General features: G+C 45.9%; 1 protein-coding gene across 6 annotated transcripts in view; it reads left to right on the top strand.

The window, feature by feature from the left end:
• LOC118509824 (elongation of very long chain fatty acids protein 6) overlaps positions 1 to 21,097 on the top strand; it is a 32,990-nt gene that overhangs the window by 2,516 nt on the left and 9,377 nt on the right. For 5 of the 6 annotated variants that reach the window (XM_036050990.1, XM_036050988.1, XM_036050989.1 and 2 more), the window contains exons 2-3: positions 243 to 771; positions 20,657 to 20,794. In XM_036050990.1, the coding sequence (XP_035906883.1) occupies positions 599 to 771; positions 20,657 to 20,794 (311 nt within the window). In that variant the 5' untranslated portion in view covers positions 243 to 598. The remainder of the gene's footprint in view (positions 1 to 242; positions 772 to 20,656; positions 20,795 to 21,097) is intronic. The other variant, XM_036050994.1, reaches the window with a different exon arrangement.

The following is a 21,097-nucleotide window of genomic DNA, read 5'->3' as shown; positions in this document are numbered from 1 at the left end:
TTCCCTCGGGAGACAAATTATTGACCGCGAAGAAACTCCGATCGATAGAGAGTAAAACGGTGCCAAATGTTTGTTCAGTTATGAGATTCAAACGGGGAGTCTGTTAAATTGACAGTTTTCAAAAACCATGGCTACTGAGATTGGAAGAGAAAACATATGGCATTTTTGGACAGTGCCGAGAGCTTTATCTTAAATTGTACTTACCTTTTCTTCTTATTTCTACGGTGTGCGGATCTTAACAGGAAGCAGGAGCATATTTCCTAAACGTGGTTTCTCACCTGCCCCGGAACGGCGTGTCTCGTACGTTCGCCTGTGGCGAAAATATTGGAGTATCATTAAGTGCTTAGTTAACTACCCAGCTCCTTGCGTTGGTGTGCCGTTGGTGTTAATATTGATGAAAAAGTGTGCAAAAGTTGGTTCGTGAAAGAAAAGAGTGTGTGTGTGTGTCTGTGTGCTCCGAGACGCATCATCCCGATTGCTGCAACCCTTCAACATCAGTTGCAGACGTAACTTCCGGTTTTTTGGAATCCTCCGGCAAACTGCACGGCCTCCTGTTGTAACCCTCCGCCACTAGTACCAACCCCACAACGGCTTCAAGATGAATGTCGAAATCACACCCAACTACTCGTACATCTTCGACTTTGAGAATGAATTCATCCATCAGGACACGCGCGTCTGGATGGTGAAGAACTGGACGTACGTGTTTTACTACTGCGGCATCTACATGGCAGTGATATTCGGTGGCCAGTACTACATGCAAAATAGACCTAGGTGAGTGTACTTACTAACTCGATGAAACGGTATAAAGAATACTTTGCTGGGAAGGGGGGAACCGGGATTCGAACCTGGAGACGGGCTGCTGCGTTGCTACGCTCGCGATCAATGCGTACGGCTATGGAGCTGAGCCTCGACAGGGGTGATTCGAACGCGATATAGTACTTCGATCATAAGACAATTTAAAGATTACGAACTTTTATTTAAAATGTTCCAAATTCGTTTAGTCGAATTTTGCCCCATGTTGTGGTGCGTTGTTTGCACCCCGGTAAAACCGTGAAAAACCACCGTTAATATCGTGTCGCGGGATTCCCTTCCCGGCAGTTGTTATCTGCTTAAGCACACAAGGCACGTCTTGATGCCCCGAGACGTTGAAGAGGCTGAAATGTCCTTGGCATGTGTTACACATGCAACACCGCGGTACTGTCCGTCATGCTTTATTTACGGCTGCAGCAAAGTGAATGGAGGAGATCAAGCAATTACTCTACCCCTTCTGTAAGGATTTATCATCCCGGAAGAAAGAGGTACTTGTTGAACGAGAAGGGATCGCAACAAGATAACGCTACAGGAAACAAACCATTTTCTCATACCGAATAGTGAGAAAAGCTGGGGCTAGTTCTACCGAGTGCAACAAACGCAACGGGGGTTTGAACGTAAAGTTGCGTACAGTTCCGGTTTGAGAAACAGGGTGGACAACCCTCTCTTCTGCAAAAGTCCGAAGGGTAAAAATAGCTTTTTTTTTTTTTTGTTCATAAAGAACTGCCTGGCCGTATTGCTGGGTAAAAATAGCTATCTCTTTGAAAAATTTGCATCGGCGTTTATTCTAGAAAATTTAAAATCCAAGCCGTTTGGTGGTCAGTGGCTTTTCGCGCTGTACGTTCCGGGGGTTTTTACCTTGACAACGACGCCACACACTGGAACCTTCATCGTCTCTCGAAGCATCTTCGAAGCGTTCATGCGCTCCACACCTTGCTCGAGAGGGGGCTCGCCCCATACGGCCTCATAGAAGGATCGGAAGATCGCGAAAGAGAACCAAACACCACACACAACAGTGGTGGCGTGTACGATCTTGAACTTCACCGGTGAAGTTTTTGCTGTTTTTTGGTCGATTTTTTTTAGTACGTTTGGATGGATTTGTTTGAAAGTAAGCAAAACAAAAAAAAAAACGCGAGACAAAGAGTTGTTAATTGATCGTCATTGTTGAGCCTGTCTAGGTCTGATAGGTCCTGGAGGTGTTGTTTTGGAATTGCATCTTGAGCAAACCCTGCCGGTTAGGGCAAATGCTTCGAATTAACTCTCGAGGATAACTTCCTCTTGGCGGTCCAGATCACTCGGTGGTTAAGGCCGCCACCACAATAGACCTACACTGTGTGTGCGGCCCTAATGGAGACACACACACACACTGACCGCACACTGCGTGCGAGTCCACCTTGACCAAAGCCGCTCTTCAGCTTTATACATATATTTTCATTTCCTTCTCTAGCGTCTCCTCACGCAAAGTCGTTTTCTTAAGCCTGCTCCGGCCGCGGTTCCGCCATCAGCGGCAGCAAAACAATTGTGCCAGCAAGTCATGCAGCCCCAAGAGAGCGTGATGTTGTTTGTTTTCCGCGCCGCAGAACGCACAACACTTGACGGGGGGGTGGTGGCTCTTTTTTTTATTGCCATGAACTTGCCAGGTTTTTCGTGTGTCGGTCATAACAACAGCTTCATCCAGTAGCGCTTGAGACAGAGAGAGGTTGGTGAGGCTGCTTTTTGTGGGTTTGACGAAATTGTGCCCCATTACCTCCGCTGCGGGCTGTGTCGATCGCTCATTCGATGCATTGACGTCAGCGGGCATCAGAAGAGCCAGATCGATCGTGTTTCGTTCTGCCAAAAGTCGCTAACAATGTGTACGCAGCCCTCCGAGGTGTTTGCTCGGCGCACACGCGCCGGTTTGTCTGAGCAGCTAAACCAATAGCGCACATATAAAGTGACTGCAAAAATTTTGGTGGCAAAAGATTTCGTCGGAAATCGGAAATGCAAATGTTTGTCCAGCATCTATGGGGATGGATGGGAATTTTCCATACTACAGAAGGCTTCACTCTTCCAACGATGGTGCGCTTGGTTCACAGCCCCCCCCCATGATGCTGTTGCGTTGTTATCTCATGTGATACTGGTTGATTTTTCGCTTATTGAAACAGCTGGGCATGACGAGAGGATACGCGTGTGCTGATCGTACCGTTTCAAAGGGCAATATAACTCAAGTCTCAAAAATGATTCAGGTAACACGGCTGCTCGATTTAGTACACAGTTTACGGACGTGTGGGAACTGTGGGGATCTGTTTTAGTCATCCAGAAATCACGTTACCCCGGCCGGATTGCGGTCCGGCCTATCTCACGCCCTTCTTGTGGACGGATGACGTCATGTTCGGGAGGTTGTGCACACGAGGGGCACTTTAGGGGAAGGAAGTTACTAATCACGCTGATGATGACAACCACGCCGGCGGATCTGTATGTGTGTGTGTGTGTGGTTTTTTTTTGTGGTCGGATTTGTTCAGCAGCATTACGGGTGTGTCGTAATCTCACATTATGGGAAGCAGTCGTGCCTATCTACAGTACGCTGAGCTGGAACGTGGACGGCGTTTTACTGATTGCAAAAATGTGCTCAGAAACTCTGGACTTATGAGATATGGTGCTGAATGCTCGTGAGCTCAAGGAATAACTTAACAATCAAACGCTTTAACATGTGTTAAATTTAAAGGTTTATTGAGGCATTTTAATGCTATTTGGTCTAATAAGTCAGATCTTGATCTGCTCTAGATAGTCTTCCTTGTGATATTGACGATTAATAATGAAATATCTGCTGCAAGATATTGAAGAATCGTCCATACTCTTGTCCACCACACTGTACGCATAAGCCGAAGGTGTTATCGATAACTCCACACCTGTAGGCTCTCTTCCCGCAGTACAATCTATTAATCACCTCCGATCGATGATTGATTATCTTCTTCTTCATTGGCACTACAACCTCGAGAGGTCTCGGCCTGTCATTTCTGGCTTGCTGTGACTTGATTTTACCCGTAGCAAAGTAGTCAGCCCTACGTACGGGGAGGCTGTCTGGATGGGATTTGAATCCCGGTCCTGCCGTGTGAAGCCCGGCGCCGTAATCGCCTCGGCCACCGGACCGATGATTGATTATGGGCGGACATAAATCATTCGTTGAATTACTATTCCATCATCTGTTTTGGTGGTAAATACAACGATTGTTTTGAAGTAGATGTTGAAAAGTAGCATGAATTATTACATAGAACTGACTACTAAAACTAATGTCTCCAGAAGACTTTCACTGCCCGATTCCTACTCTCCGGATGATTAATTGGCACGAACAAGAGAACTCTTTTTTGCCTGACAATATATGTATATTTGTCATCTCGTCGACTCTAATCTCATCCATCAAATCCTGACAAAACTCAGCCCCGCGTGTCAGTCCGAACCGCAGCAGTAACCACGGACGTCCAAATCCTTGATCACTCGCACTCTGTCTCTCTGTCTCTTCTGTCTCCTTATCACCACCGTCCACTGTCAAGATCTTCATCGAGCGCAGTAAATTTCACTCGCCGCGGGACAAAGGTTGTGCGAAGTTGTCAGTTCTTTTTGCATAATTGAATCATTTCGTCCAGTCCGGGGCTGTACTTTGACAATGTTCTGGTCCTACACGGGGCTCGCACATCTCGTCCGTGCCACTAATAAAGTGATCTAACCTGTGCGGCTGCTGTCCTCGCTTTGCTTACTGCTGGCGAAGGGTTTACGCGGGTGGGTGTGGACACGACCCCGTTCGCTTAATCGTCCCCGGTGCGCGTGTTGAAAAGGGATAATGGCGAGCGAAAGAGTACGGTAACGGAGCGTTTGGGTGTGTGTGTGTGTGGTCAATTGCTGGATGAGATGATTGCGAACTTCACGCCGGCGTATAATGGCCAACGTTCCAAGTCCACCAATGGTGGGTAAAGAACGGGGGAGGTAGGTGCCATGACGACACCGATCCCAGCACACCACCGCGTGTTTGATGTAGCATCCAGTGTTTCGGGTTGGGGGGCCGGGGGGCGCGCTGCTCAGCATGTTGGACGAGATTATTAACATATCTCAGCACACACACACACACGGCGCTGCTGACATCTCTTCGGGCGGTGTGTGATGTCGCTATGCGCCGGTAGCACATCGTCCGTGTTCTGTTTGATGTTGAAGATGATAATTTTGTTGTGCATGATTTCATTTGGTTTGGGGGGGGATAATGGTGGAGGCAGTTGCGCGAAAGAAGAGCGGACTTTTACGTGGACTAGCGTTTTCATCTCATTAAAGCGTCGTGATGTGACAGATTGCAGTCGCTGCTGGCCGGCCGGCATTGCAAATTGGCATCAACGCGCCAGCAGCAGCCAGTCGCGGTGACGTGCCGCATCCTCTTGTACTCTACTTATGGAGGATGCAGTTTTGTTGCAGCTCTCGTCATGCGGTGTCGTTACATAATGTATTTTGTTTTTGGTCTTTAAGGGAATGTAAATAAAGATGTAATTGCGTGTACTACACACATGAAGAGCAGGCTCTAGTTGGTATGAAAATAAAATCCTTGTAATGCTTCATATCCGCTATTCATTACCGAACTCTCTCTCTCTCTCTCTGTTTATACGGTTTGATAGACAGAGTGGAGGTGTTCGCTTTTTATGCCCGCCATTGCTTCCGGTAAGTTTATGCATATGAGCAGAGTCCAACCTTCGAACTTCGAAACCACACGGCGCAAGGACATGCACAGGGAGCTCTAGATATCCTTCCCCGGCATAAGCGCGCGCTACAGGTTAAATCGTGGTGGTGTTGGTGGAGGTAGTAGTAGCGGCGTTTAGCCGCTCGTCCTGTCTGAAAAAGGGGGGGAGCTCATTCATTCGGGTGACCTCCTACTGTGGGTTGCGAGACGTATCATTAAACTGGTGGTGACTAAGCACACGACAGCACCACGGAACGTGTACGGATATATGGGATATTGGCACGGAAGAAGGGTTAGCTAGGTCGCATAAATTGGTCCGATAATTGATACGATCGTGTGGAAGGATATAGGGCAGGCGATGGAGATTTTGGAGTCTGATATGCCGAGCTACCGAGAGGGGTTTGTATATGAATCAATGCTCCAAGTTTCCAAGTTCAAAATTGAATTCTAGACTTAGTCGAGGAGCACCTTTTAGATCGAAACTGGAGGCCTTAATTTAGACGCAATTAGACGTCCAATGTGGGGCGGTTCGGTGGCCGAGGCGACAGCGGCGCCGGTCTTCATACGGCAGGCCCGAGGTTCAAATCCCATCCAGACCGCCTCCCCGTACGCAGAGCTGACTACTCTGATATGGGAAAAAATTAAGTCACAGAAAGCCAGAAATGGCAGGCCAAGACCTTTCGAGGTTGTAGTGCCACCGAAGAAGAAGAAGAAGACGTCCAATCAAATTAAAACCCGCATAATTGTGTTGCGTTGGCGTTTTAAAGCATCATTTGCACGTGTCTATCATCGCAGCTACCCCACGTAGCTTGCGCCACGTGACAAGAGCATATTAGCGACATGATTGACAAAAACGTCATTCAACCAAGACTGACAGCGACTGTGGGAGTACATCTGTAGTTTTTCGAGCACATGCACCGGTGCATCTCTCGGGCTTTGATTAGTTGCATCAAACCTCGTTTGTCCAACCTCAACATGTCCTCTTACTTTATTGATCCAGTCCGCTTTTTTTTGTTTCATTTTAAGGATTTTAAAACGGAGCCATTCCCCCTGCTTTTAAAAAACGGGAACCACTAAAGCCTCCTAGTGGCGACAGTTTGCCGACAACAAAAACCGTCAAGGATAAGCAACGCGCGCGCTGTTGATTGTTTGTGTGTGTGGGGTGAGCTTTTCCCGTGCGCCAAACCGGGACCAAACGCGCGACATCGCGTGACTTGATGCCGTTTCCCGGTTTTCCACGTGAAAAACGGACCCACTGCCCCACAAGTTCGCTGGCCTTCTTCGTGGATTGCGTAAACATTGTAACACGGTGTGTGTGTGTGTGCGCGCTCTTCCCGGGTTAGAAGCAATTTTTGTTCCTGCCAGAACACTGTTCCCTTACACGGCCTGGCGGTTTTTTGCTTCCCGTTTCGTCGAACCGTGCCCGTTCGTTCCATCTAGATATCGCGTAACGCAGATTATATGTTCTCTGTTGATTATGGTGACGCGGGCCGGCTGCGCGAGCGTTGAGAGTGGTGGGGGAAAAAAGGGATAAAAAGCATTTTTGTTTCCTTTCCATTGCTACCGCTCTGGGGGAGAGGCGTAGGTGCTGCTGCTGCTGTGTGGGTGTTTTAGCGTTTTACGTCAAACACTTTCGCGATAAGGACCGTTTGCTTGCGTACTCACATAATTTTCCCCGTCCTGGTGGACAGTAGGGATTGGTAGGGAAGAAACGGTAGCACGGCTTAGTAAATGTTTTACTGAGAAAAAATCAGTTCATGTGGGTTGCGCGCTTGTATTAGTTTTAGAATTATTTTTTTTATATTAAAAATCACTTTTGAAAAAAAAAAACCAATAACGTGTGTCTTGAATACTGATTTCCATTGTAAAGCTTTGCAATCATACAATGGAATTTTGCAAACAGTTGAACAAAGTTATAATTTTTATTGATTACTCTTTTATCAATATTTTTTTTATTTGAATTTTTAATTAGTCTTTTAAATTTCGAGACACTCGTTATTTGTATAGCAAACTCTGTAATTTGTTGATTGTCAAATTTGTCCTTTTTTGTCCATATTTGAAGGTCTATTTTATGCGTCTACATTAATAGTTTAATGGCTATTGGGTGTAGAATTTTTTGAGGATTGGAGTCACTTTTAAATCTATAATAGTGATTTAGAGAATAATTTACCACATGCAATTAATTCCCCTTAAAATCCTTAAAGTACTTGAAACATTTCCACCATTTTCTGTGTCCTCCCTCGGTCCCACCGTGCGCCGTCCGAGCACACGGTGCCTGAGAATTGAAACTTGCAATCGATGACAGATATTGGCATAATATCATCATGTTCACGAACGAACGGAACCAACTCCACCCCCCCCGCCCCCCCACCATTGCACGTGTACGCTCGTTTGCGACACGCAACAACTAAGTGGAAAACCCCCGCCGTCTGGAACACACACACACACGTTGTTTGTCACGTGCGAGCGGAGGAAAATCGGTCGGAAATTTGTAGTAAAAGAAAACAGCGGAGTCTTTCGCCTTTCGGAAAAAAACAGTGCCCGTCAACCGAAAAGCTGTCGTCGATTATGCTGATGACAAATGATTACATTTAAATGGAGAGATAAAGAGTCGGAAAATTGGGTGGGGTGAGTAAGGCGTGCAGTAAGGTCAAACAAATATCAAAGCGCAACACACATTGTACATTAGGTGGTGGTTTTGCGATGCAATTTCGGATGATGATGGCCACGCTGTGTTTTTTTTTGTTTTGGATGAGTGTGAGGTTTCGTTACATTGAGTAGCAGCGTATTGGTGCCACCATCACCATCACCTTTTCCATTTTGTGGCAGGTTGTGGCAGGTGTCTTTTTTGTATGTGCGCCCGTACGGTCGGCATCGGAGGAACCGTCGACAAATAAAACCTTGATTACGAGAGGGCAAATATTGACTACGGAGGGCAATCCAGAGGACCACGACGACGACATATGAAAGACCTCTTATCATTGGAACTACCAAGCTTCGAATCGTTTCTTTGCCGAAGGAGAGTGTGAGTGTGAGCAGTATCACTCGGTCTAGGTCTTTCGTTATCGTGATGAGCACTTACTATTGCGAACCGGCTGGAATGGCTAGGTTAGAGCCTTTTTTTTCTCTTGGTTGGCTCAAAATATTCAAAGTTCAATACCACCAGGTGGAACGTGGTTCGATTTCGCTTAATGATCTGCTTTCTGCTTCCTTTCATCCCTCATCGAGCCCCCCCCCCCCCCCCCATAGAAGGGCGTAGAACTTTGGAAGATGAGGGTTGAGCTGATTAGAAATTCAATCTCCGCCAACATTTTAAGCAAAGCCAGATTTCTTCCCCGAATTAATCATACGCTTTTATTGTAGCATCCGATCCTTCCAGACACTGTGTCGGCTGTGGAATGGATGGAACCTCTTTTTCCAAGTCTGCTAAGTGTGCTAATTTGTAAACCTGTTGTTTGCACCGACGAAGAAGAAGCGTCTGGTGTAATTCGATACTAAGTTTTTGCTTGAGTCTGTTCTTCTTGCTTGGGTTGGGGCTGTGGGCCAAGGATGAGCTGTGTTCTTGTGGGTTTACATGTTTGTAGAGAGAGTGAGAGAGAGAGAGAGAGAGAGAGAGAAAGAGAGAGAGAGAGAGAGAGAGAGAGAGCGAGAAAATACACATATTCAGGTGTCCACTTTCATTTTGGGGGATTTTTCACCTTTCTGACGTCACACTGGAGGAGAACTGGTTTAATCAATCGATGTTCCCAGGTAAACCGGTATCACGGGATGTATGGGATGGGGTGTGCTTTCTTCTTCACGACAAAGTACTAAATTTTGTTGTGAAATTAATTATTTCCAAACGATGAAGAAACTTTTCGTAGCTCGTTTTCGGGTTAATCTTTTTGCCTGTTACTTAATGTAGCAACCAAAGCATAAACAAAAAAACCCACAAACCGCCTCCTCCTAAGGGTGGGTGGTGGGTTTTGCTGACTGTTTGTGTGTGTGTGTGCGGCATTTTTCATTGCCATGTAATAAAGTTCATCAGACCCAGGCAGTTGGTTACATCAACAAAACAGGTCGATTTTCGGGGGGCAATAACTGCTGAACGTTCAAAATTCGTTCGCCCGGTTGGCCCTCCCGGGCACGCGGGGGGATGATGAAGGTTTAAGCTTTATGCTTTATCTACCTGCTGATTTTTATTGTACACCGAAACCTAGCTTCTTCGTGCTAGTTGAATGAAATTAATTCATTCAAATCACAAATCGATATAGCAGGCGCAGCAACATAAAACATAACACTCCACGATACTCACGGCCCGATACTTCACGGATTGGACGCGAAGTAGTGTGGTGTGTGTGTGTGTGCTGTAAACGATGCTGTTTTGTTCGCGCTGTGGAGCTTTTTTCAGCTTCGCATCAATGCTGTAGTATGGCCGTGTGTGTGTGTGTGTGTGGGTTTGCCATGTCGTAACATGCCTAGCGACAACGTGTCATCCGATTGATCGAAATCGTTAAAATATGTTAATTACGTCGAATGGGCAAGATTTGGTGGTGGCTGGAGGATGGTACAGTTTCAGTGGTTGCGGATTATGTTTATCGATCGAAAAGTTTCACCCATACTACCGTAGCATACGAGCGATCGTCAATTGCTGTTAAAAGATCCTGAAGATTATTTTAAAAATCTTCATCGAGGAAATTCCCGAAGAAAATTACCAAAAAATCAACCAAAACAAACTTTTGGGATTTCAAGCCGGCAGTCTTACGATCTGATCGCTTACGATATCGTTCGCCTCTAACGATACGGTCAGTCGATACACCAAATAGTATAACAGGTAAGCCGTGAGTCAACTACTCGCTCGGGACTGGGTTCAAATCCTGAGCGCGTTTTGTCAAGCAGTGTTTGAAGAGAAAGAATTTTTAATAGAGTTTTCTTCGTTCTCTTGCCCTCTCTGTGGCCGCCCTCTAAAATGGCTAAAAAGTGGGCTCCAAATTTTACACTGCAATCGTTGATCGTCTGGTGGAGCAGCAGCAACGATGTTTTGCTTGCGTTTGCTCATTTTCCATACCTCACTGACTCATTCACTGCTGGCGGGTGACAATGAAGCTTGCGTGCTTTTGTGCTGCACACCTTATTGACCCACTTATCCTGCGTCGCTATTTTGCAATCTCTCTTTGGCTCTTTGTTTTTGCAATCCTATTTTTTCGGTGAAAGAAAATCTATCCTTTTCTTCCAAGCCGCAACAGAAAAACACATTCAAAAAAATACGCTCAAACAAACACCCTCTAACCCGGTTCGCGGATCGTTAGATTTGATCGATCACATAACACATATTCTGCGCTGCTTTTATTGTTTGTCGTTGGGTCTCGCTTTTCGTCGGATGGGGGGCGACCTGTATGGATGATTTTTTGGCCTGCTTGGTTGGTCGGTTGCTGCTGTAAGGATCGCGTGGATGTATGCGAATTTTGCAAGAACAACAACACAAACGACGTGGAAAGTAGGGGTATGGCTTCGATTGGAATTCGGAGTCTCGTAAGTTTTGTTTGATGTTTACTTGCTGGCGTAATGCTGTTTACCGAGCGAGAGTGACTTGTGTGTGTGTGGGTTGGGGCGGGTAATGTATGGAGGTTGCCATTTTGTTGCCGTCGAGGTTCCATGGGACTATCGAAGAAGGTTCCGGCGGTCGGGGTCTCCATATTGTGCTGCGATTCGAATCGCAAATAGAGATGCTTATTGTGTGCTGCCTTTTTATTGTAAACAATATATGCGGGGTCCTTCACCTAACTTAACTTCTTTTGGGAACTTAAAAATAATTCTGGCAAAATGGCGTGCACAGTGGGGGACAGTGAAAGTGGACATCACAACACAAAGCTCTCAGTGTCAACCTTACGAAGGTAATTGTTTTGAGGCATATTATCCAACTGAATAATCTCTTGGTGAAAGGTGTGTAATTTTGCACAGGGTAATACATCTCTCCCCAACGTTCAACATATATCCACACATCCACAGGCCAAGTCTTCGGGTTGGAAAACACCTTACAGCACAGCTGTGTACGAGTTGCTTCCGAGCATTGTGAAGTGCATGCGTGTGTGCAGAAGGTTTGTTTGGGTATTTATTTTTGGTATTCGCAACGAAACCCTATACCAACCTTTACTAGCACCACCAAACACGACACACCTCCGCACTGGATGTGTGTTGAAGTCAAGGACGTGTATTGAAAAACCATTAACTGTGGCCACACGGCAATACTTCACCATTCCAACCTCCCCACCGAATATTCGCCACGGACGGGTTCGATGTAAATGGACGGATGGTTTTGACACAGTTACGTTGGCTGGTTTATCAAACAGAAAGTTTTCCCTCTACGGTGTGCGGTGTACGGCTGGAACTCCCACCTTTTGCGGTTGAAGTTGAATCCACCTGTCCGCAGCAAACTATCGAATTGGCCATACTGTAATGTACGTAACGTGTGCGAAATTTGATGCGATAAATTGCAAATTTTGCTCAAAAAGCTAACACTCAAAGTGCGTTTGAAATTAATTGTTCTTACAAAAAAAGGTTTGTTGTTAAAAATTATCTCTTAAATAATTTTCGATTGATTTTATCCGGGATTGGCTTTTTGTAAAACGATTAATCCGGCTTCTCATTCATCTCTCGCAAACAAGTTTTTAAGCGATTTGCAAAGCTTTTTGTTTTGACCAGGCCCCCGTGGGACCTCTCACCCCAAATTCCCCCATCCTCCCCCTCCTAGAAAGAGAGAGAGGGACAACTTTCACTTGGCCGAGTTCGGTGGGATGGTAAATTTTTGTTGCCGGATTCGATTCGTGCCGAGCCTCTTATTTCGGCATCACTGATCACCCTCGCACACTGTTACTGATCAAGGTGTGTTAATAATGTAGAGCAAACCGTACCGTCATCGGGCTTCATCAAAGCTCTTAGGTAATCGTTGAGTTTTCATCTCTCCAACCTGAAGTTCAGTTTTCGCGGTCCAACCTGAAAGAGGGAGGGGGTTTTGAGAAAAGGAGAGAGAGTGGGGCTGGGCTTTCTGGTGTATTGAGGCCTTAGACATTGGGACGAAAAATTGCGGATATGCATTAGAAATAGTCCGAACGAAGGAATGGTGTTGTGTAGCATTATCTAATCACGCCGAAAAGCGTGAAACGAAACCGGACCATGCTCAAAACGGGTTCCAAACTTGTGTGATCGAAATTGGTTACATCGCTGAAGAAGCCACAGGTTCGTCCTTTTTGCTGCTCTTCCCTAGTGAATGTGGAATGTGGGAAGCGAAAACTGCGATCAACATTTTGTTGTGGAACACATATGTGCATGACCTCGACCGCAAATCGTTAACATCGACTGGGGGGGAGGTGAGTGTGTTCCTTCTTTTGCGCCCACCCACCTCAAACGTTGTGGTCAGTGCGATATGTTATTCCCATTGATCATGCATCATGCGCATAGTGTGCGTTGTGTGTGTGTTGGTGAGCGGCGGCATCGGTGGTGGCCACGAGTGACATAACGACGTCAAGTCATTTTGATCCCACCGTCTGTCAACTCTGTGCCCGTTTTCAATGCTATTTTGTTGGCCATCAGAGTTTTGTTTACTTATTGTGACGAAGATAGTTCGCTGATGTGTGTGTGCGTTTCCTGAGGAGTCCCTTGGGTGGTCACAATCAACACAGTTACTTGCTTATTATTTTTTGCGGATATCTTTTCTCTTTGAAGGCCACAACGTCATACGATAACATATTTTGACTGTTATTCAATAAAAAAATGGAAATTCCAGGACAACAACTTTAAGGGCTGTAGAGCCAAAGAGATATAAGAAGAGGATATTTGAATCCGATGACAGCAGCATCAAGACCATAGTCTCGATTAAATCTAAACGGATCCTTTTAAATTAATTCCAACGAGGTCCTCTTAACGCCTCCGTAACCCGTCGGGAATCCTTCAGAACTTCTGCATAACGAACTGCTGCGTGAAGCTGTCAAATCCTTAGAATATTTGATTGAAAGCTGTCTCTCATCAGTGCAAAAGAATTGGTATCACAACTTTTTCCCCCTTAAGTAAAAGTTCAGCTAATCATAGCGGAACTGACGTTGCGGAGATGAATTACGTCGTTTCCTGTCAGCATCCACGATGAGGATCGAATCCCAAATCCAGGGCACCGCATCCTCTCTCTCGACCAGAGGAAGGAATGCTGTTATCTTTTGCATACTCCTCAACCAGGTCATCCCATCCAGAGCAGGGTATCCGTGGTTGAGAGGTTAGGAGCACGGCGCGGCAAGCTGAAGAAAACGCGAGTTGACTGACGCAACACCACCGGCACACACAATCATGGGGTGGTTGGTCGGCTGCCGCCGCCAATCGTAATGTTGCTGCTTCAGATCGGCGGCAATGGCGACGCCGGCGAAGAAAAGCCAAGAGCTTTAGTTTTTGCCTTCCCTCCACACTTTCGCGCGAACACCACTCTACCTCTCCACGATCGATCGGTGTCAAAGATATTTCGTAAGTTACTGTACCCACCACCAATCACCACCATGCGAAGCTCATGCCTTTCACCGAAGACACAAAGTTTATGGTTGGCCACCACCGCCGGCACGCCGCAACTGGCTGAGGTGCCCCATGGGCAATCGGCGGCTCACTTTTGCTCTCCACACTCTCCGGCCATAGTGCCTACCGCGGCCCTCCTTTTTCAGGTTTCGATGGCGATGCAACATGGTTTTGGTCCGCGAAATTGGTCCGCGCAATTTCGTCTTTTAAAAACTGTGTGAATGCGTGCTTTTGGTGTTGGAGAGTGCTTCAAAACTAGCGTCCCGGCTCTAGGATTATGCTTAACTATGAGAACTTAGCTTAGCTCAGTGTGTCCAAATCGTTCCAGATAAAGATCTTGTAGTTCCCAGAATTATGTGTAAACTGTTCAGAGTCCTCTGTCCTACGACAACTACGGCAGAATTTCCTCGTGATATTTTCCCACGACTTATTATTGTCTGGGGTGGAGTTTTGGTGGATCGTGACACGCTCTTATGTCACACACTCTCACACGCGTTATCGATCGACCGTTATCACATTTCGGGATTGATCTGTCAAGCTGCTCGGTAGTACCTTCAAGGCGTTATGTTTATGGTATCGTGTAACCGGTGTGGCGTCTCTCGCCGGCGCACAGACCGCACGCTGTAATGCACGTTACCGCACGTGTCGAGCGAGTCGTGCCGGCGGCAATAAGTGGTGATGATGTGAAAACGGTTACACTTGCCTTTTGCTGCCCTTGTATCGCGCTCCTTGCCAGATTGAGAGGTTGTATGCAAATTTGCACATCAGAATAATTGAATTTAAAGCACCGAATTTCATCCTTCCCAGAAGGATTTCTTTGCGATCGATAACGATGCAATCAGTACTGGTGAACTGGTCACACTTGAGCATCTTGCGCTTCGCATCTTTGATTAGCGTCATTACGAGCTGCACCCAGAGCCGAAGTTTTTATTTCGCATTCATTAGCGCACTTAATCCGATTATACAAGACGAAACCACCGGACCTGTTGCGATTTCCAGATGCTAATGATCTGCCCATTTTCCCCACCCTTTGCCTTGTTGTTTTGCCTTGACTTGTGTTGAAGCACGTGCCCATAGCGTTGTTACAGTGTCATACCGGTTCGTTACAATAATCTGCCATTATCTGTACCTGATAGTGTGGCGCTGGCATGGGCGCGTCAGCCTTTTACTTTACGAAAGTCCGCTTGTTGTTTTAGGACACATCGAAAGGGTAGAATTTTAATGTAGTCAGAGTTTAAACCCGATTAAATCGGGGAAAGAATAACATGAGCTCAGCAAAAACAAAATAAATCTTGAACTTCAGGGCGGGCACCTGGTTCCTATCGGGGATTCTTTAAACGGTGACCCTTAACTCCCTATTAGCAAAACACAATTAATTCGATTGTTGACCCATTCGCTAATTAATCTTTTGTATCGTACGCAGTTGCGTTCCGCTGTCTAACCTTCTCTTATCGCTGCATTCGTTTTCTGACTGACATTTGACCTTTTTGTGTGTGTGCGTCAATGGAAGCAAAAAAAAAGAAGTAATGCGTCCGTCAAGCGGTTTTTGACATCGCGGGGCGTGACACGCGGACGCACACACACACACTCTGACCAGGACTGAAGAAATTCCTTCATTTATGCAAATGCTAAAATGTTAATTTAAAAACAGACGAACGATGTGGGTTTCGAATGAATTTCGCCTCGAAGGAAGAAAGTTGTCACCGGCGTCCATTTTGTTGAGGTGAAGCTTTTATAGGAGAAAAGGAAAATATTAATTGTTATAATAATGCTAATGGAGGTGAAGGCGTTGCCGAAGGTAAAACGTCTGATTCTATGAAGGAAGACAATATTGCGTGATAAGGGAGGATTTGTACGACCAAGGAAGGGCTAGAATGATTTAGCTAGTTTACTGGGAGTCCAACGAACTTTCTGACTCTTTTCGATGAGATATTAAGGGAAATTGTATATTGAAGTTGGTAATTTGAAATTATCATCAAGAATAGCTGAGAGATCCTTGAACGATAATATAATAAAGAATCAAATAAATACCAGAAGGTAATAAAATTTAGCTTCAAACTCCTAAGAAACCTCGCTCGTATATCTTAAGGCTTTAAACCTACAAATTAACAAAATGTGTCCCAATCAAGATACAGCTGATTCAATGCCTTTAAAGACTTTTTTCGATAAAGAAAAACAGCAATACTCATTGACGCATACAACTAGCAATAATACCTCTAATAAAGTTTTCCGATTAAGCTTTAACGATTACACATCACGAGCCGAGCAAACGGCGCTTATCGAATCTAATGGGCGAAAAGTTTTTCTTTTTTAAGAGAGGTCGTCTCTCCGCAACAGGGAAAGCGCGGCGGCCATCATCCACACCAACGGAGTGTTAGGATTTACTTTCGAAAAATTAATTAAAAGAGAATTAAAGATTAAATGAGCGTGTGGTGGCTCTTTTTGTTTTTTGGTTGAGCTACCGGAGACGTTTAATTTGAAGAGAAGCGTTTTTTGTTGTTTACTTGCTTTTGGTGGTGGTTGAAGATTTTATCTAGCCAGCGAGCTCTCTCAAGTTGTAAAGCCACAACAACACCACGGTGCACGACAGAACTTTGGCTGCTACTATGGACGGTACATAAGTTCTTGCTTCTTCTGCTCGGGATTCCTCGTCGAAAGTAGTTTGGGACACGACCTGAGGACCGGAGGAAAACTGTCTGGGAACGAATTAGTATTGCGTCTGGATGATAAGAATCCGGTGGTGAAAGAAGTGTTGTTGGCTCTTTGGTCGACCGGTAGCCGGTATAATACTACCCGGCTGCTAGGGAATATCGGCATGTCATGCTTTTTGTTGGGGAGCCATGTCCTTGGGTTTTTCGGTGCCTTTTGGACGAGGGCATCCAAACCGTTGGAACTAATTCTAGGATCTTGTAAAAATGTGGTAGTGTTTCGGTTGCTGTTTTTTTCTCGTTTCTTCACCGGCAAGGCAATCGGTCCATCGTGGGACCTCTCTCCACCCAACGGTGACATGTGCCGGGTTGCGCGCGCATTTTTCCATCCTTCAATCGATTCGTCCTTCATCGTTGCTCTTTTTTGTTCAGTTGGTTTTTATTTTTCGAGCATCATCCCACGCACCAAGCGAGTACCAACCCTTCTTGCCGATGGGAAGATGAAATTGAAATTGTCAACGACGAGTCAAACAGTTGGAAGAATAACATTCCAGGCAACTGCTACTACTACTGACGTAGTTCGATATTCACCCCCGGGTCCCATCCACGTGTTAAGTCAAGTTTCGAGACTGTCCACACGTCCACGGCACAGTGCGCGCTTGGGATAATATCCGGTTTGGTGATTGCGGGCGTGGTGCTTCTTCCTTCTCACCCGCTATGCTGCTCTGGATGGTTGGACATGTTTGGGTTGTCTTAGCTTCCTCTTCTTCTACTACACACCCTGTAGAGAATAGGGTGGTAAGATCGACCTCCGCTGGAATGTCGTTTTTATGTAACGCGCTCCGAAAAGGTGTCTCCACATACCGGTGTTGTCGCATTTTCCGTTTTTGAGAGCTTTATTTAGCCGTTCGCTGGTCAGAAGTCGGCGCGCAGCCCGGGGATCGGATGTGTTTGATAAAGGTTGATGGGAAGTAAGCTTTCTGTTGGAGAATTCCAGCTCCGAAGCATTGGACCGTGGTTATGATGGTGAAGGGACTAATATTCACATTTGGTGAAACCGTTGTCAGCCTGGCGCAACAGGAGTTCCCAAGTGTAGCAGCGTCTTGTTTTCGGAAGTCACAAATTACTTGGGGCTCCTTGTACTGGGTCCCATTCGTGTTGGCTGGAATGCAACATAATTATGGAGACTTCCAAATTCTATTTCATTTTGCGGGAAAAACTTTTAATTAAAACCGGATTGAAACTAGAGTCTTGAACGCCGATAAGCTGTAATAATGTATAAATTACCCAATAAGTGCAAATTTACCGATAATGAAACGAATTCCTTATCTCGGAACTATATAAAGTTACACCATTATCCGGCACCTGTTTTATGGTTATGACGAGCGTCACTTAAGTTTATTGCTCGAGTTTGACGAGACGTGATTGCAAGACTTGAAAGGATTAGTGGGCTTTTATGTTACGATTCTGGCAGAGTTACAAGTTTTAAATTAACGACATTGTAACAAAACATATTTACAAAACCTTTTTACAAGTCGCTAGTAGCAGCAGCCGAGATTGGAGATGTTCGAGGGGAAAATATTAGGCTTTTTTCTTTTGTATTTTTGAATGGGGCGCTTTTCTTCCGGTGACCGTTTTGTTGGAATAAAAGCTTATCAAAAGAAGCCAATGGTAGACGGTTGCGATTTAAGCTGTAAGACGAGACCTACGATGTGCTGCTCTATACATTGTAGTCGTCTTACAATAGACCAATCGAGCTACTCGAAGTCAAGATTTTAACAGGGTTCGCATCTCAAGCTGTGTTCATAGGATTAGAAAATTTCTTACTGAATTCTACTAAACTAGGCGCTACTGAACTGTACCAAGGTACTAAGATCAGTAAAATCTGGACCGTTTTCCGTACGTCTAAGTTCAATGTAAATAGAGTCAAGCAAGTTGAAGATCCTAGACCTATATCATTTATATAAACAAATGCAAATTTTAGTCAACTTCGCGGTGTATAAGCTTAAAGTCCTCTAAAAGCAAAGGAAGATTAAATCGAGAATTTTATAAGCCAAAAAAAGATTCGTTACCTTTATTGCTTGTCATAAAGAACTCGGCGTCGTCGTAAAAACCCTGCACTTTCACGAGTCGCGCTGGAAGACCATTCAAGCACATCTCTTGGCTGCTCACAATCAAAGTGGAAGACCACTTCTCTGTCAATATATACCCCGAGCCGGTGAAAGAACACGACGCACACTCCTTCCCGAGGAGCCTTATTCTCAAGGTCAAGATTTCTTTTCTTCGCTCTCTGTGCGCGCGTCCTCTACGGCCGCCGCTTGACTATCACTTTCTCTGGGTGATTTTTTAAGGTAACTATCTCCAAGTGAGTGCTACTCCTCTCGCACTGTGCGGTGGGGTAAGTTGAGCACTTGTGGACCAACTAAACAACGCGGATCGGGGTTTTTTTTTATGATCCGTGCGCTGCTGCTGTCGTGAATAGTCAGCCCGGCACAGTGTTCTGACATTTCGCCGCATAGTTGCTTGATGTGCAGTTTATGAATGGAAGCAGAATGTCATAGAGAAATGGCGAGAGCGAATGATGAGCGTGTGGCGGAACTATATCCCCAACCCGTGACGATATGAATATATGAATGGGATGTATGTCAGTCGGGTTTGGCGGACCGGGGTGGCCACTGGTGGTGGTGTAGCACTTTAACTCTCCATTTCCTGTCCCTTCGCTCTGCTATGCCGTGTGCACAAATTTCTATGACCTTGCTGGCGGTGTCGCGATGAGCGCGCGCGGCATTGTTGTCGGCATTCGAGCACTGCTTGCAAATTGGTCCCTTGTTTTTTAGGGGTACAACTACCAGCAACTTCAACCCTCGGGGTTCATGTTTCACATCCCGCGCTCGGTATTGATTCGCACAATCAGGCACCACGTTTCGGGCAGGCTTTTACCTCATGCGTGATAATTCCCGATAACCGGGGACCGACGCGCACAGATAAGGTTTCCCGACGGGCGAGCGTCCGCCCCGGGTTGGGTGGGTGAAAGAAAGGAGCTAGCAGATTGATTCACGCCCAGCTGGTGTGATAAGTTTTGGGTGGTGATTGGCGAAATGTAAGGTTCGCTTATCGGTATTGTTTCCGAGCTCTCTTTTTTTTTGGGCTGTGCGATTCTTGTTTCACACGATATTTGTGGTGTTGTGCCGGTACCTAAACCGGTTACGGTGTCTGGCTGCGGGAGAGACAGATTAAGGGTCCACGGCAGTATCTGTGTGTGTGTGTGTGAGTTGAAGTTTGATGGTGAAATGTTTAATTATTCAAACCGAAAACAAAAAACCCCAGATAAGGGCGAAATTGTATGTCTGGGAACGTAATGCTCCACACCTGCCTGTGATAGTCTTATCGGCCCTGTGGACATGGAACTCTAACCTCTTGCGGAATTGAGGTTTAAGATTGCCGAAAAAAAAATCACTTTCAAATGCGCAGACACTGCTAATAAAGGGGTAGCTCGATTGTGTACAGACGATCGAATCATTCCCGCTGTGTGCAGATAAGCTCCGAGTTATCATAGCGGATAACAACTTTTTCCCTTGCTCCGTTCCCCCCCAACAACAACACAGTACATTGTAAAATGTGCTCGCTCGCGTCCCCAATCATATTGATTTTCGTCATCCCCATTTCACCAAAGCGCCCCATTTCTTGTTGCTGGGCAGAACCAATGTGTCGTGATTTTAATGCGCCTTGAACTACCCCTTACACGCTACGCGCGGTAATGGCTTTGAACTGAGCTCAATTATTCATACTGAAAAGCTGGCACCGCCGAGCTTACCGTCCACACGGTGGCGTACCGGAACAACCACCAGCAGCAGCAGCAGCAGCACCAGAATCGTTTTATTATTCATTAACCGAAGCAGAGAATAAAAAAAAACCGAAACGAAAAAAAAAAAATTAAATGTATAACCGCCCATGTTTTCTCTTCTCACTTTAGATTCGAACTGCGAGGGCTGCTAGCGATATGGAACACACTTCTGGCCATGTTCAGCATAATGGGGGCCTGCCGGACAGCGCCCGAGCTGGTACACGTTCTGCGACATTACGGTCTCTTCCATTCCGTTTGCGTTCCGAGGTAAGTTTGGTTTCTTGTAACCGTGGCGCCGGCCGGCTCATCTGCCACGAATATCGTGCTCGGAAGAGCATAAAGAGAACCCGGATGACTTTTGTCGTGAGCAACGAAAGAAAAGAAAAAAAAAACCCGATCCCCAGATACGAGAACCCGCCGGACTAATCTTTGACCTTGCTTCTGGACCGTGGACTGCTCGGTTGCTTGGGGTTTGATGCGTGTGCGTGTCGTCTAGCTGAAATAGTCTTATTTTGGTGTGACCACGACCTTGTGACCGGTGCGGTGAGACTTCGTCAAAACATCTCCCAA

The sequence above is a fragment of the Anopheles stephensi genome, chromosome 3 (assembly GCF_013141755.1).
Source record: "Anopheles stephensi strain Indian chromosome 3, UCI_ANSTEP_V1.0, whole genome shotgun sequence".
In the NCBI taxonomy this organism is placed as follows: domain Eukaryota; kingdom Metazoa; phylum Arthropoda; class Insecta; order Diptera; family Culicidae; genus Anopheles; species Anopheles stephensi.
The sequence above is the reverse complement of the archived record's forward strand: the minus strand, read 5'-3'. Positions and strand labels throughout refer to the sequence as shown.